Below are 15,602 nucleotides of genomic sequence, written 5' to 3' on the forward strand. Positions count from 1 at the left end.
GTGTGTGTGCGCGCGCGCGCGTCATTGTATGTGTGTGTGTGTGTGTGCGTGTAACTCCGTGAATGGGTCAAGGCAAAATGCGCAAGGAATGAAAGCAATGGGAAGTCGTCAGCTGCTTCAAGACTCTTCAGCAAACAGATAAGACAGGGACATGACACGACATCGCTTTCATTCCCCCCCCCCCCTCTCCGCCCCCCCGTCCCCTCCGCTCCCCCCCCCCCCCCCACCAGCCCCCACCCCCAACCCGCTCCCCCCTCTTCCCCTCTCTTAGATGGATAGGCTGCTTATAAACAAGGGAGAGTAAAGATAATCGAGTAGGAAAAGCCGGGTACCGATAAAGTGAAGACATCTTCTGTTCGCTGTTCAGACAGTCAAGAAGAATTTCCGCTCCATACCATTTTGTTTTCGCTTTGTGCGTGATCATGTGTTCCGGCGGCGTAGTAGGTGCCGGTGTGACGTCACTAGTGGTGACGATATGGTTGTTGATGACGTGCAGTTTGACGTCATGCGAGCTGTTGCAGAATGGAGGTTTCGAGCATCAGCTGACCGGGTGGAAGTGCTGGGGAGCGCACTGCGAGGTGCTGGGAGCGGCCGACAGTCACCAGGGGAACCACGCCATTAGAACCCACAACAGGTAGGACTAAAATGTATGGTCTTAGTATTATCGGAGATTAGAAAAGAGAGATAAACCACTTGCAGAAATTGCTGAAGCCAGGGAGCCTGCGCCGCGGCACGCATTCATTATTCATGAGCTGCCTTTGCCCCGCCCAAACGAAAGGAAAGCGTCAGTCGAACGCAGTCTCCTGAGTGATTTTATAATTTGGATTACACCTTTTTTCCCTTTTCTGTTTGCTTCATCCCACGCAGATGTCAAACTGAATTTTGTTGTGAATAACATTCCTAAATATTTATATGTATTGGTTACTTTTATTTCCCTATCACCACAGCACCATTTTTCACGAGTCGAAAGATGACCTCCATTGCGGAAAACTATAATATTGGTCTTAACGAGATTCACTGTTTGTTGTAGTCTGTCTGTTTCTTGCTTAAGGGCATTTAATTGATTTTGTAACCCTATGGGTGTGTCAGACAAGAGAACAACATCATCAGCAAATAGCATTAAGAGCAAATCTGTTGCGCCAGGTATCATTTGTATTCCATGTCTCCCCTTCTTTGATAACTCCACTGCCAATTCACTGATGAAAAAGGAAAACAGCTGTGTGCTTGGCATACAACCTTGTTTAACCCCTCTTGGACACTGAAAAAAGTCTGAATAAATACCTTTGTCACGAACACATACAAGTACAGAATCGTAGATGCTTTTAACAGCCATGTAAAACTCCCGAGAGAGAGAGACAGAGACAGAGACTTAGAGAGAGAGATAGAGCACAATACAACGGTCTGCTCAGGCAACATGAAGCGTTCGTATATATATGAATTATATATATGATTATGTACATATAGATAGATTTAGATTTACATACTGATAGATCTATATGAAATTATGTATGTATGTATTTATGTATGTATGTATAGACAGATGTTAGAAGAGACACAGAGCAGAATATGTGTTTTATGTTTTGATATATATATATATTTTTTTGTTGTTGAAGAAATGGTGATGTAAACCAGAAAGTGTGAAGAAAAAGTAGCGTTACGAAAACGCAGTTCAATAATTTATAACTGTCTCTCTCATGTGCAACATTGCGCTGGGGGAGTTGATGGTGGGGGGAGCTGCTTTATTTTCTTTTTATATTATCTACATTCAAGCAGATGCAAACGTGCTAAAAAACCAAAGCAAAAATGAATCGGTTTTCATTGTATACAGCGAATCTTACTACACGTGGGAAATTCCAGGCGTAACTTAACTTTCGCTTTACTGCAGCTGAACCGTCGAACCGACCAGTTTCCTTCAGGTGGGGAAGGAGAGGGTGATTTACCCCCACCCTTCCGCACTGCGTGTGTGCCCCAAAACGGCTTCAGCACTGTTGTAGACAGTAAGAAGGGGCCTGCCGCGAGTGATTTATCTCTCTTTTCTAATCTCCGGTATTATCTGAGGTTTCGTTCGTTTTGAAGGATTCGCACCCATCTCTCTCTCTCTCTCTCTCTCTCTCTCTCTCTCTCTCTCTGTCTGTCTCTCTCTCTGTCTCTGTGTCTCTCTCTGTGTCTCTCTCAGTGTCTCAAACACGCATACATGCACTGTGTACACACATCCGCACACACGCATACAACTTGAGCACACACACACGCGCGCGTGACACACACATGTTGTTATGCACGCTGGCTGGTATGAATCAATGCATAAGAATATACACGTGCGCGCGCGCACACACACACATACACACACACACACACACACACACACACACACACCACATTACACGTAAAACTAGCATTTGTATCCGGCTTCGCCAGGGCCTGGCGTGTGTCCAACAGATATCAGGTAAGGGATCCGCAGTGGCGCAGTGGGTACGTCGGCTGTGCAATTAACACTGATTACTTCAATTCAGAGGAGTCCCCACGACTCGAAACTTCAACAACAACAACAACAACAACAACAAAAACCTCGCTAGACTGCTGGAGAGCATGCAAGCTGAACAACAGGCCAATCCGTGTGGTACTTTTGACAGAGAAAGCGTGGTACATTCAACTTGCCCTGTGTGAGTGAACACGATTTGGCCATTTGGCATTGATAACCACATATAGTAAATAGGTTCAGGGTTTTGTTCGTTCTAATTACTGGTCCTCATGACTCCAACTTCCAATCAAGCAAACACACTTGGGTGAACAACTGCCGTGCTGAGCGGAGCGGCAACACGTTTGAATCATGCCGCACTCTCGCCCGCTTCAAAAATTAATGTAAGCCGAGTTGATCAAGTTCGTTTTTCAGCCCCGTCAGTTTTTTCCTTGCCTCAGGGCAGCGCTGCTGGTTTAAAAAAAAAAATTATAACTTTTTTTTTACTTAAATTTTTTTTTAACTTTTAAAAAACTTTTTTACTCTTAAAAAAAACCATTTAAATATTACTTTTAAACTTTTTTTTACTTAAAAAACTTTTAAACCTTTTAAAACTTTTTTGAAATACTTTTTTTTATTACTTTTTTTCCTCATCGTTGGGTTTGCAATTTTAAACATAGTGTTACAAGAGGTCTGCTCATTGATAGTTTTACATCATAATATACATTCATATTGATGTAATAAACAGAGTTTGTTTGTTTTTCTTTTTTTTTCTTTTTTCTTTTTTTGTGGGTTTTATTTTTTGCAACTGGACGCTTACGTACATAAACTAAATAAGACATGAAGTCATACAAACTTACGATGACATAGATACATACACACACACACACACACGCAAGCTCGTGTTACACGTCTGCACATGGGAACAAGATGATTAGTACAAGGAAGGAAAAAAAGTGGGGGTATTTTGCTTTTTTTTTCACGAGGAAAAGAAAATACACCATATGCACTATGATATCTTGTATTCAGCTGAATACGAGAATGTTATAGATTCAGATAAGATAGTTTTTAGCCATGTTAAACATGCACATCATCAAACAGTGGTGTATAGAAGAACCAACTATTGGTAAATTTGTTATATTCTGAATTGATTACAGCAATATGCTTTTCAATATAATATCGTGTTAAAAAAAAAAAAAGATTTAAAAATAGTATGCATTTATTCATTTTACATTTGTTTATGAAAAAATTTTGCAAGTTGAATGATCAGATCAAAGACATCATCCGACTTGAATTTTTTCCAAATAACCAGAGTATGAATGTTTCACTGACTTTGAACTCTGTGAGGTGAAGACATTTCTCATTCAGGGTTCCTTAGCGCTGCTGCTGTTTTAAACAGCTTGCGGATCGAAGACGAATGCGAATTTTCCGAAGTGAAACAAACAAACAAACAAAACAAACACACACACACACACACACACAGAGTCAGTCACGCACGCACGCACGCACACACACACACACACAGGTTATGCAGTGGAATGCTAGATCCGGGAACTATCAATCAGTCAAATACATACAGTAATTCAATAAGATTAAGGCAGATTCGTACATTATCAAACAGGATAAAACTGAACGCTTTTGTAACAGAGTTCAGCAAAGATGTCAGATGCATATGTGGAGAACATATTTCTAGCAACCATGTAATATTCGAATGTCAGAATCTAAAATGTTTTTTGCCAGACTTCACCAAAAGTTCTTTTGAATGTGTTATTAACAATTCCAATATGTTATTTGTTATTGCAGAAGGTTTGTTGCATAGTCCTATAGGACATTTGTTATAGATGTTATATTTGTTTGATGTTGGCGTTTATAACGTTTCCATTTTTCCTAGCGTTGTCTCTCCCTATTCACCCTCCACACATACACACACTTTTATCCCTCCCCCTCTCAGCCCCTACCCCCACGTTTTTTTTGTTTTTTGTTTTGTTTTGTTTTTTAATTTTTTATTTATTTATCTTTTTGTTTTGTTTTAATTTTTTTTTATAATTTTTTATTATTTATTTATTTATTTTTTTAATTTATTTTTTTATTTATTTATTTATTTTTTTTATTTATTTATTTTTTATTATTATTTTTTTCCGTCTAATATCACTTCAAGTGGAAAGACGTTAAACTGAAGACAACAACAACAACAACAACAACAACAACAACACACACACACACACACACACACACACACACACACACACACACACACACACACAAAACCAACTTGACAACTGAAACCAATCAAACGAAAGAAGAAAAGAAGCGCATAAACTGTGTTCGCGGTAATGGTTAATGCACATACATACACGCACGTGCACGTCTGTGCGATGGAACACACTGACTGCTACCACTGGGTGCTCATCATTCGTTTCCTGTATCATTGAGTCAGGTTTCAGTCAGTCGCGCACGCGCGCACGTACGCACACCCACACCCACCCCCACACACACACACACACACACACACACACACACACACACGTGTGTGTGTCATTTTAGGTGAATGACCGTTTTTTCTTTGTTTACCCCGCCCTGCAGGCAATCATACTCCGTTTTCGGGAGTGTGCATGCTGGGTATGTTCTTGTTTCCACAACCCACCGAGCGCTGACATGGATTACATCGCCTTTAACGTTGATCTTCTGCGTGCGTATACACATGAAGGGGGTTAGGCACTAACAGGTCTGCACATATATTGATTGATTGATTGATTGATATGGATATATATATATATATATATATATATATATATATATATATATATATATATATATATAGCGCCTATCCTCGGTCGGAGAACAAGCTCTAAGCGCTTTTACAATTCGGGTTCATTTGCACAACAGGCTGCCTACCTGGGTAGAGCCGGAGATTAGAAAAGAGAGATAAACCACTCGCGGCAGGCCCCTTCTTACTGTCTATAACAGTGCTGAAGCCGTTTTGGGGCACACACGCAGTGCGGAAGGGTGGCGGTAAATCACCCTCTCCTTCCCCACCCGAAGGAAACTGATCGGTTCGACGGTTCAGCTGCAGTAAAGCGAAAGTTAAGTTACGCCTGGAATTTCGCACGTGTAGTAAGATTCGCTGTATACAATGAAAACCGATTCATTTTTGCTTTGGTTTTTAGCACGTTTGCATCTGCTTGAATGTAGGTAATATAAAAAGAAAATAAAGCAGCTCCCCCCACCACCAACTCCCCCCCCCACCCCCACCCCCAGCGCAATGTTGCACATGAGAGAGAAAGTTATAAATTATTGAACTGCGTTTTCGTAACGCTACTTTTTCTTCACACTTTCTGGTTTACATCACCATTTCTTCAAAAAAACAAACAAACAAACAAAAATATCAAAACATAAAACACATATTCAGCTCTGTCTCTCTTCTAACATCTGTCTATACATACATACATGAATACATACATACATGATTTCATATAGATCTATCAGTATGTAAATCTAAATCTATCTATATGTACATAATCATATATATAATTCATATATATACGAAAGCTTCATGTTGCCCGAGCAGACCGTTGTATTGTGCTCTATCTCTCTCTCTAAGTCTCTGTCTCTGTCTCTCTCTCTCGGGAGTTTTACATGGCTGTTAAAAGCATCTACGATTCTGTACTTGTATGTGTTCGTGACAAAGGTATTTATTCAGACTTTTTTCAGTGTCCAAGAGGGGTTAAACAAGGTTGTATGCCAAGCACACAGCTGTTTTCCTTTTTCATCGGTGAATTGGCAGTGGAGTTACCAAAGAAGGGGAGACATGGAATACAAATGATACCTGGCGCAACAGATTTGTTCTTAATGCTATTTGCTGATGATGTTGTTCTCTTGTCTAACACACCCATAGGGTTACAAAATCAATTAAATGCCCTTAAGCAAGAAACAGACAGACTACAACAAACAGTGAATCTCGTTAAGACCAATATTATAGTTTTCCGCAATGGAGGTCATCTTTCGACTCGTGAAAAATGGTGCTGTGGTGATAGGGAAATAAAAGTAACCAATACATATAAATATTTAGGAATGTTATTCACAACAAAATTCAGTTTGACATCTGCATGGGATGAAGCAAACAGAAAAAGGAAAAAAGGTGTAATCCAAATTATAAAATCACTCAGGAGACTGCGTTCGACTGACGCTTTCCTTTCGTTTGGGCGGGGCAAAGGCAGCTCATGAATAATGAATGCGTGCCGCGGCGCAGGCTGCCTGGCTTCAGCAATTTCTGCAAGTGGTTTATGTCTCTTTTCTAATCTCCGGTAGAGCCGACTGACGGCTGCCACTGGGCGCTCATCATTCGTTTCCTGTGTTATTTAATCATTTTCAGGCACGCACACATGCACACTCAGACAGACATGTAACTTTTTTTCTTTTTTTTTACGTGTATGACCGTTTTGTTTATTTTCCCTGCCATGTAGGCAGCCATACTTCGTTTCCGGGGGTGTGCATGCTGGGTATGTTCTTGTTTCTATTATTCACCGAACGCTGACATGGATTACATAATTTTTAACGTGCGTATTTGATCTTCTGCGTGCGTATACACACGAAGAGGGTTTAGGCACTAACAGGTCTGCACATATGTTGACGTGGGAGATCGGGAAAATATTGACCTGGAATGTTGAAAAAATCTCCAACGTTGAACCCACCAGGTGCGACGGGGTATCGAACTCAGGCGACAATTCAGCGCTCTGACCATTAATGTTGACCACCCGCACCCGTCTTCCCACAGGTAGGGTTACGGAACGTACAACCTTTTCACTGTTTTACTGATTAACCCATTGATCACGTCGGCTCACTGACTGATTGACTGACTGGTGTTGCAAGGGTTACGGAACGTACAACTCTTTCACTCTTTTACTGATTAACCCTTCACTGCCAAACTATGCAGCAGCTAGGTAGAGGACCCATGTCACTGAAGGGTGACCAGATCATGGGTCTGTTATCCATGAACCTACTGCTCTTTATGTTCGGTGGTAGGACAGGCCATATTTTCTACACATCCCCAGCTATTCTTAGACACCATATTTTCTGTGTTTATAGCACAAGGGAATTTTGCACTCTAAATTGACTGGCGGTGAAAGGGTTAACCGATTGATCAAGTCGGCTCACTGTACTGATTGACTAATTGGTGTTGCAGGACGCACTACTACCAGGGTCCCTCCCAGGTGATACAGACGACCCCGGGGAAGGAGTACCATGCCCAGAGCTGGGTCAAGATCCTCAACGATGTTCCAGGAAAGCTGGGTCAGAAAATACAACTCGAAATCAGCTTCCACTTTTCTGGTAAGCTAAGCTGAGTTGTGGGCACGGCGTCCAAATTTGTGTTTTGTTTTTTGTTTGTGTGTTTGTTTGTTTTTTGCTTAGTTTTTCATGTTCAAAATATTTTTTATTCATTCAATTGTTATAGAATGCACAAAACTTGATATTGATGAACCTTACGGACACAATACATCACATTAACTCACTCAGTACGGCCAGTCCTCTCTTCTCCTCTACACAGACCCCTCGGATGTCCAGTGGGTGTCTCAATGATCCAACCTTTAGCTTCCGTCGTCAGAATTGTGGTATTCTTTGTCAACATTCACCTCTTCTGTGTAAGAACCTTCCGCTTGTTAATATTTTGACGGTGGTAATTGGGGAGAAACGCTGTTTACGTCGTCTCTTTCGCCGTTCGTATGGAGAGAGTTAACTTAATGCGCAACAGAAACAAGAGGTGTAACAAGACAAGGACACACACAGGGCATACCTAGTGCATATTCTGCACACATTTTTGTCACTGTTCTACATATGCACTTCGTTTATGTCTTTGAAAATACTGACTTTGAAAGACTGCGTCCGACGGGCGCAATAGCCGAGTGGTTAAAGCGTTGGACTGTCAATCTGAGGGTCCCGGGTTCGAATCACGGTGACGGCGCCTGGTGGGTAAAGGGTGGAGATTTTTACGATCTCTCAGGTCAACATATGTGCAGACCTGCTAGTGCCTGAATCCCCTTCGTGTGTAAATGCAAGCAGAAGATCAAATACGCACGTTAAAGATCCTGTAATCCATGTCAGCGTTCGGTGGGTTATGGAAACAAGAACATACCCAGTATGCACACCCCCGAAAACGGAGTATGGCTGCCTACATGGTGGGGTAAAAACGGTCATACACGTAAAAGCCCACTCGTGTGTATACGAGTGAACGCAGAAGAAGAAGAAGAAGAAAGACTGCATCCAAGTTTAGTTCTCCCAGTTATTTTCAGTTCAGTTCATATCAGTTCAAAATACTTTATTCTCAGCTTCAAACAGTTAAAACTGAAAAAAAAAAAATGCTTATTCAAATGCTTGTCAACAAATAGATAAGTGACACAAAAACAAACGAATAAAATAGTACACCTTTCCTTGAATACCACACGCATGTGGAGTGATGGCCTAGAGGTAACGCGTCCACCTAGGAAGCGAGAGAATCTGAGCGCGATGGTTCGAATCACGGCTCAGCTGCCGATATTTTCTCCCCCTAAACTAGACCTTGAGTGGTGGTCTGGACGCTAGTCACGAGAAAAGAAGAAGAAGAAGAAAAAAAGAGCTCGAAACACAAAGGTGAAGAGAATTAAAAACCACGTGAAAGAAATCCACGCCCTTTTCCCCTGTGATCTGTGCAGATGGCACCGTTCGATACGAGAACATCGCCATGAGGCCACTGGTCACCACTGCAAACGGATGGTTTTTCATGAAAGGGGAGTTCCAAGCTCCGCCTAAAGGTATGTCTTTCAATTTTTTTTTTTTTTTAATTTATTTATCTTTTTTTTCCCCCAGATCCAGTCTCCTCCAAAATGAAAGTCTTCCGATGGTAGTATTGGGGTTTTTTTTAGTTTCAGGCTACCCATAAAGGTTTTGTCTTTCGATGGTAACTTCCTTTATTTCAATCCAGAGACTTTGTTAACGGCTATTTCTGCACATAGTTAAAGAGACCTTAGTTAAAGAGACCTTACCAGGAGCAGGTGCTTGTTTCACGGCTATTTCTGTGCATAGTTAAAGAGACCTTACCAGGAGCAGGTGCTTGTTTAACGGTTATTTCTGTGCATAGTTAAAGAGACCTTACCAGGTGCTTGTTTCACGGCTATTTCTGTGCATAGTTAAAGAGACCATACCAGGAGCAGGTGCTTGTTTCACGGCTATTTCTGTGCATAGTTAAAGAGACCATACCAGGAGCAGATGCTTGTTTAACGGTTATTTCTGTGCATAGTTAAAGAGACCATACCAGGAGCAGATGCTTGTTTAACGGTTATTTCTGTGCATAGTTAAAGAGACCATACCAGGAGCAGGTGCTTGTTTCACGGCTATTTCTGTGCATAGTTAAAGAGACCATACCAGGAGCAGGTGCTTGTTTCACGGCTATTTCTGTGCATAGTTAAAGAGACCATACCAGGAGCAGGTGCTTGTTTAACAGATATTTCTGTGCATAGTTAAAGAGACCATACCAGGAGCAGGTGCTTGTTTAACAGATATTTCTGTGCATAGTTAAAGAGACCATACCAGGAGCAGGTGTTTGTTTAACAGATATTTCTGTGTATAGTTAAAGAGACCATACCAGGAGCAGATGCTTGTTTCACGGCTATTTCTGTGCATAGTTACAGAGACCATACCAGGAGCAGGTGCTTGTTTAACAGATATTTCTGTGCATAGTTAAAGAGACCATACCAGGAGCAGATGCTTGTTTCACGGCTATTTCTGTGCATAGTTAAAGAGACCATACCAGGAGCAGGTGCTTGTTTCACGGCTATTTCTGTGCATAGTTAAAGAGACCATACCAGGAGCAGGTGCTTGTTTAACAGATATTTCTGTGCATAGTTAAAGAGACCATACCAGGAGCAGGTGCTTGTTTAACAGATATTTCTGTGCATAGTTAAAGAGACCGTACCAGGAGCAGGTGCTTGTTTAACAGATATTTCTGTGCAAAGTTAAAGAGACCTTACCAGGAGCAGGTGCTTGTTTCACGGCTATTTCTATGCATAGTTAAAGAGACCATACCAGGAGCAGGTGCTTGTTTCACGGCTATTTCTGTGCATAGTTATAGAGACCATACCAGGAGCAGATGCTTGTTCAACGGCTATTTCTGTGCAAAGTTAAAGAGACCTTACCAGGAGCAGGTGCTTGTTTCACGGCTATTTCTGTGCATAGTTAAAGAGATCTTACCAGGAGCAGATGCAGGGTCCGTTTCCAGTGGCTCTCCACCCTTGTTTGTTGGGCTGTTTTGCTCATCTCCTTTAAATGCTGATTTAGTCGCTGTTCTCGTGTGCAGCCATCTAGCGACTCAATGTGAGCCGATCAGAGAGACGCTTCTACCGTTTATAGGCCCCCCAAACCACGTGATGGTTAACAATACAAGACATTGTGGGTGATTTTGCATAATGCTTTTATTTTTATTATTTATTTTTTTAAACTCGAACAAAAAAATGTGGATAATACACTGCTTTTTTTTTTTCTTTCGGAACAGAATGGATGTCGGAGTAACTATCTCCCTTGGTTTACTTTCGTCCAGTACTTTCGTCAAGTTTATGTCTTTGTAGTGAGATAGTGGTTGCAACAACAACAACAAAAACAAAACAACAACAACAAAACAATAACTACAACAACAAAACAACAACAACAAAACAATAACAACAACAACAGCAACAAAACAAAAAAACAAAAAAAAAAAAGAAAAGAAAAGAAAAAGGTCACCAAAATGTGTCCGATATTCTTTTGAGATCGTGGCTTGGTCAAAAGATTGTCAAGCTTAATAACATTCAGATTCTGAACAGCCCTGGCTTGTTTGGTTATTGGGTCACGTTCAGTTCTCGTGTTTCTCAAGTCTTCAGTACACTAATGGGAGCACAAACACTATTAGATATAGCGACCAGGGAAATATTATAATTATTGATATTAGTTAAGAAAGACATTGATTGATTGATTGATTTTCTTCATTTTGAATATTGATGGAGTCTCCCGTCGGACCGACGGATGAGTAGGAAGGCAGGTTTATCTGTCGGTGTGTGTCTTCATATGGGAGAAGAGGCCGATTCTGGATGCGCAGCACTTCCAGTAGGTGTTGCAAGGGAAAACGTCTCCAGAAGTTGAGCCCTGCTTCCTTCGCTCACGCTTCTCCTTAATGGCCAGCGTTCTCTTGTTTTCAAACGTCTTTATGCCACTAGAGCACAACATCCTCCAGCGAGAGCGGTCAAGGGCATCAGTTTCCCAGGAAGCGATGCCTATGCCACAGGCTTTGAGGTTTGTCTTCAAGGTGTCCTTGAAGCGCTTGCAGGGTCTTCCAAGTTCACGGTGTCCTTCCTTCAGCTGGCCATACAAAATCATCTCGGGATTCTGCTGTCTGTCATGCGGATAACGTGTCCTGTCCAGCGTAGCTGGCACTGGATCAAGCAGGCTTTCGATGCTGGGCAGGCGCTCCTCTCTACGACCTGGAGGTTGGAGACCCTGTCTTGCCACTTTATGCCGAGGATCTTTCGTAGGCATCTCTGGAGAAACTTTTCAAGTTGTTGAATGTGACGGCGATACGTCGTCCATGTTTCACAGCAGTACAACAAGGTGGTCAGCACAACAGCTCAGTAGGTTTTGAATTTGGTGCTGAGCCTGATGCCTTTGTTGTATCATTATTATCATGATTAATATCATTATCTTTTTTTTCTTTTTTTTTTGCTGCCCCATCATCTGTACGGTTTCAGTGGCATTACTCCCGCGTCGCTCATTCCGAGTCCCCCAATCACAGCCAGGGTTCGTCTGTCGCAGTCCCAGAGCCGGCAGTCCACAGGGAACCATCGATGTTAGGTCGCCAGGAGGCCACACACCAGAGGAGACCCTGCACTGTTGCTGAGTCACTTATTCATTTGTCTATTTGCAGCTGCTCAATCCGTCAGCTTCTATTACCAAGGCCCTGAACCCGGGGTGGACTTTGCTGTGGACCAAGCCTCTGTGACGGAAGTCCCTGTGGACAACACATGGCGTAATCAGACAGATGACGTCATTAACAGATTACGTAAAAGTGATATTCAGCTCCAGTAAGTGTGTGATGTGTGTGTGCATAATTATAATTATGTTCTAATGCTGCAACGAAGGGGATAGGCGTATGGGAGGAGGAGGTGTGTGTGTGTGTGTGTGTGTGTGTTTATGTGTATGCGTGTGTGTGTGTGTGTGTGTGTGTGTGTGTGTGTGTGTGTGTGTTCTTCACACTCTTGCCCAAGTTCATTGATACGAGATACAATATAATACCAGATTATAAGATGCAATATGTACGGGCAGTATGTGGAGAGAGCGCCAGAGAGAGGATTTATAACGAAAAGTGAAGACTGATTTTAAAACGTCACACACACACACGTGTGTGTGTGTGTGTGTGTGTGCGTGCGTGTGTGTGTGTATGTGTGTGTGTGTGTGTGTGTCTGTGTCTTCCAGTGTCACCACAGATAGCAACATCGACACGTCCAGATTAAAGATCCAGGTCAGTATGGCCAAATGATAATTTTGTTTACACTTACACGGTGAACATCCAAGCAAGGTTAGTCCCGGGGTACTTTTTTATTTGTTGTTATACAACACATATTTCTATTTCTTGTTGAAATCTGTTTACTGTTCAACAGTACATGTTCTTGTTTGTTATTCTGTTAGCTATTGATCAGTGCAGATTTTTGTTTGTTGTTAAATTTTGTTTGCTGTTAAACGCTACACATTCTTGTTATAGTTGGTAAATTTCATTTTGCTGTTCAATAGTACGGTTGTTGAATTCTATTTGATATTAAATGCTAAACAGATATGCGTTTGTTTTTATATTGTAGTTGTTGTTAAACACTGCCGATTTGTGTTTTTCATTGAGTTCTACTGGCTGTTTAACAGCAGGTATACATGTCGTCTGTTGTTGAATCTGATTTTCATGCTCAGCAGTACACATCTGTGTTTGCTGTGAAATCTTGTCTCCTTGCACCAACCACAGAACGAATAGTACCATTACTGACATCTACCATACCATTAAATAGTAGCAGTTACTAACAACTATTGACACCTACCACAGCACAAGTAGCAGCAGTTACTAACAACTATAAACAGCTACCATACCATTAAATAGTAGCAGTTACTAACAACTATAACAGCTACCATACCATTAAATAGTAGCAGTTACTAACAACTATAAACAGCTACCATACCATTAAATAGTAGCAGTTACTAACAACTATAAACAGCTACCATACCATTAAATAGTAGCAGTTACTAACAACTATAAACAGCTACCATACCATTAATAGTAGCAGTTACTAACAACTATAAACAGCTACCATACCATTAAATAGTAGCAGTTACTAACAACTATTGACACCAACACAGCACTAAATAGTAGCAGTTGCTAACATCTATAAACAGCTACCATACCATTAAATAGTAGCAGTTACTAACAACTATTGACACCAACACAGCACTAAATAGTAGCAGTTGCTAACATCTATAAACACCTACCACAGAACTAATGATAGCAGTTGCAAACAATCATAAACAGCTACCACAACACTATTGTAATGTAATGTATTGTGTTGTATCGCATTGTATTGTATTGTATGTATTGTATTGTATTGCATTGTATCACTCTTTTATGTCACAACAGATCTCTGTGTGAAATTCAGGCTGTTCTCCCCAGGGAGAGCGCGAAGCGACACTGAAAACGCCACCCTTTTTTTTTTTTTTCCTGCCTGCAGTTTTGTTATCCGATCGAAGTGGACTTTCTACAGAATTTTGCCAAGGACAACCCTTTTGTTGCCGTGGGTTCTTTTACGTGCGCTATAAGCATGCTGCGCACAGGACCTCGGTTTATCGTCTTATCGGAATGACTAGCGTCTAGACCTTCATAGTGGAGGGGGAGAAAATACTGGCGACTATGGGATTCGACTGGAACCAGTCCGCTCAGATTCTCTCGCTTCCTAGGTGGACGCGTTACCTCTCTAGGCCAACACTCCACTAACACCAACCAACAAACCACAACCACCACCACAACAATAATATCAAAACTACATGATGATAAACAGTGACAATGAACACCAAATTTTTCCCCAAAACCGAAAAGGCTTTCCCGTTCGGGGGTTTAAGGGTGGGTCCCAAATAGTGACCCCGAAAAAGCAGAGCTCCCGGGTTTTCATCCCCCGGCCTTCAACTGGGCCGTGTGCCAATGCCCCAAGTGGGAAACAGCTCGACTGGATCGGGCCCCTGCTGCAGGGGGGTTTTGGGGGTTGGGGGTGGTGGGGGGGGGGGTGTTGGGGGTGGGGGGGGGGGGGGGGGGGTTGGGGAGGGGCCCGGGAATGAAGGTTCAGTTTCAGTTTCCCCTTTTCAGGGGAATCACTGGGCCCCTTCGGGCAAATCCATAAAAACGCAAACCCAAATTTGCTAGGGGTGCCTGACATCGACAAGCAGCTTTTCCCAGCGCCCCCTTGTCGGATGAGTGTATACATGTATATTTGTGACAATCTCTGGTGTGAATGATGATGTGGGTGTGTGTTGTGGGGGGGGGGTGGGGGGGGGGGGGATGAGTTGGGGGAAGGGGGGGGAAGGCGGGTGTGGTGTGTGTTGTGTGTGTGTGTGGGGGTGTTTTTTCGTTTAACCCTATTTCCATAAGTGTTTTTTTACGGGAAAAAAAGTAAAGAGTGTTTAAAAAGGAAAGGAAGCATGGAAAATTGTGTAAAAAAAAAGCACATCCGGGGGCATGGAAACCCTGTCCAACGCAATTCAGTGGACCCTCAACCAGACCCGGGGCCCTTGGGGTGTTTGGGTTTTTGGGGTGGTGGGTGTGTGGTGTGTTTGTGTGTGTGTGTTTTTGATTACATTTCGAAATTAATTTTTTTTTGGGAGAGAGGGAGAGACAGTGTGAGTGTGTGGTGTGTGTGTTGTGTTGGGGTGTGTGTGTGGTGTAGTGGGCAGGGGGAAAGAGGGGGGGGGAAATTTTTAAAAGGGCGTTGGTGAAAAGCATGGTGTAAAAGGGGAGGGGGTGGGGGGGACACGAAAGGAGTATGTGTGGGTTGAATTTTTTTTGAGTAATGAATTAAAGAAATTTTGGGAACTTGATTTGTTAAATATTTTGGTTTTTTTTTTTTTT

The 15,602-nt window shown here is 42.1% G+C and overlaps 1 protein-coding gene across 1 annotated transcript in view; it reads left to right on the plus strand.

The window, feature by feature from the left end:
- Positions 1-323: 323 nt before the first annotated feature.
- LOC143296619 (endo-1,4-beta-xylanase A-like) overlaps positions 324-15,602 on the plus strand; it is a 19,298-nt gene continuing 4,019 nt past the window's right edge. The window contains exons 1-6 of the mRNA XM_076608649.1: positions 324-634; positions 7,638-7,783; positions 9,142-9,240; positions 12,378-12,534; positions 12,926-12,971; positions 14,636-14,741. Coding sequence (XP_076464764.1) covers positions 423-634; positions 7,638-7,783; positions 9,142-9,240; positions 12,378-12,534; positions 12,926-12,971; positions 14,636-14,741 — 766 coding nt within the window. The 5' untranslated portion in view covers positions 324-422. The remainder of the gene's footprint in view (positions 635-7,637; positions 7,784-9,141; positions 9,241-12,377; positions 12,535-12,925; positions 12,972-14,635; positions 14,742-15,602) is intronic.

Source organism: Babylonia areolata, chromosome 21, assembly GCF_041734735.1.
Source record: "Babylonia areolata isolate BAREFJ2019XMU chromosome 21, ASM4173473v1, whole genome shotgun sequence".
Taxonomy (NCBI): Eukaryota; Metazoa; Mollusca; class Gastropoda; order Neogastropoda; family Buccinidae; genus Babylonia; species Babylonia areolata.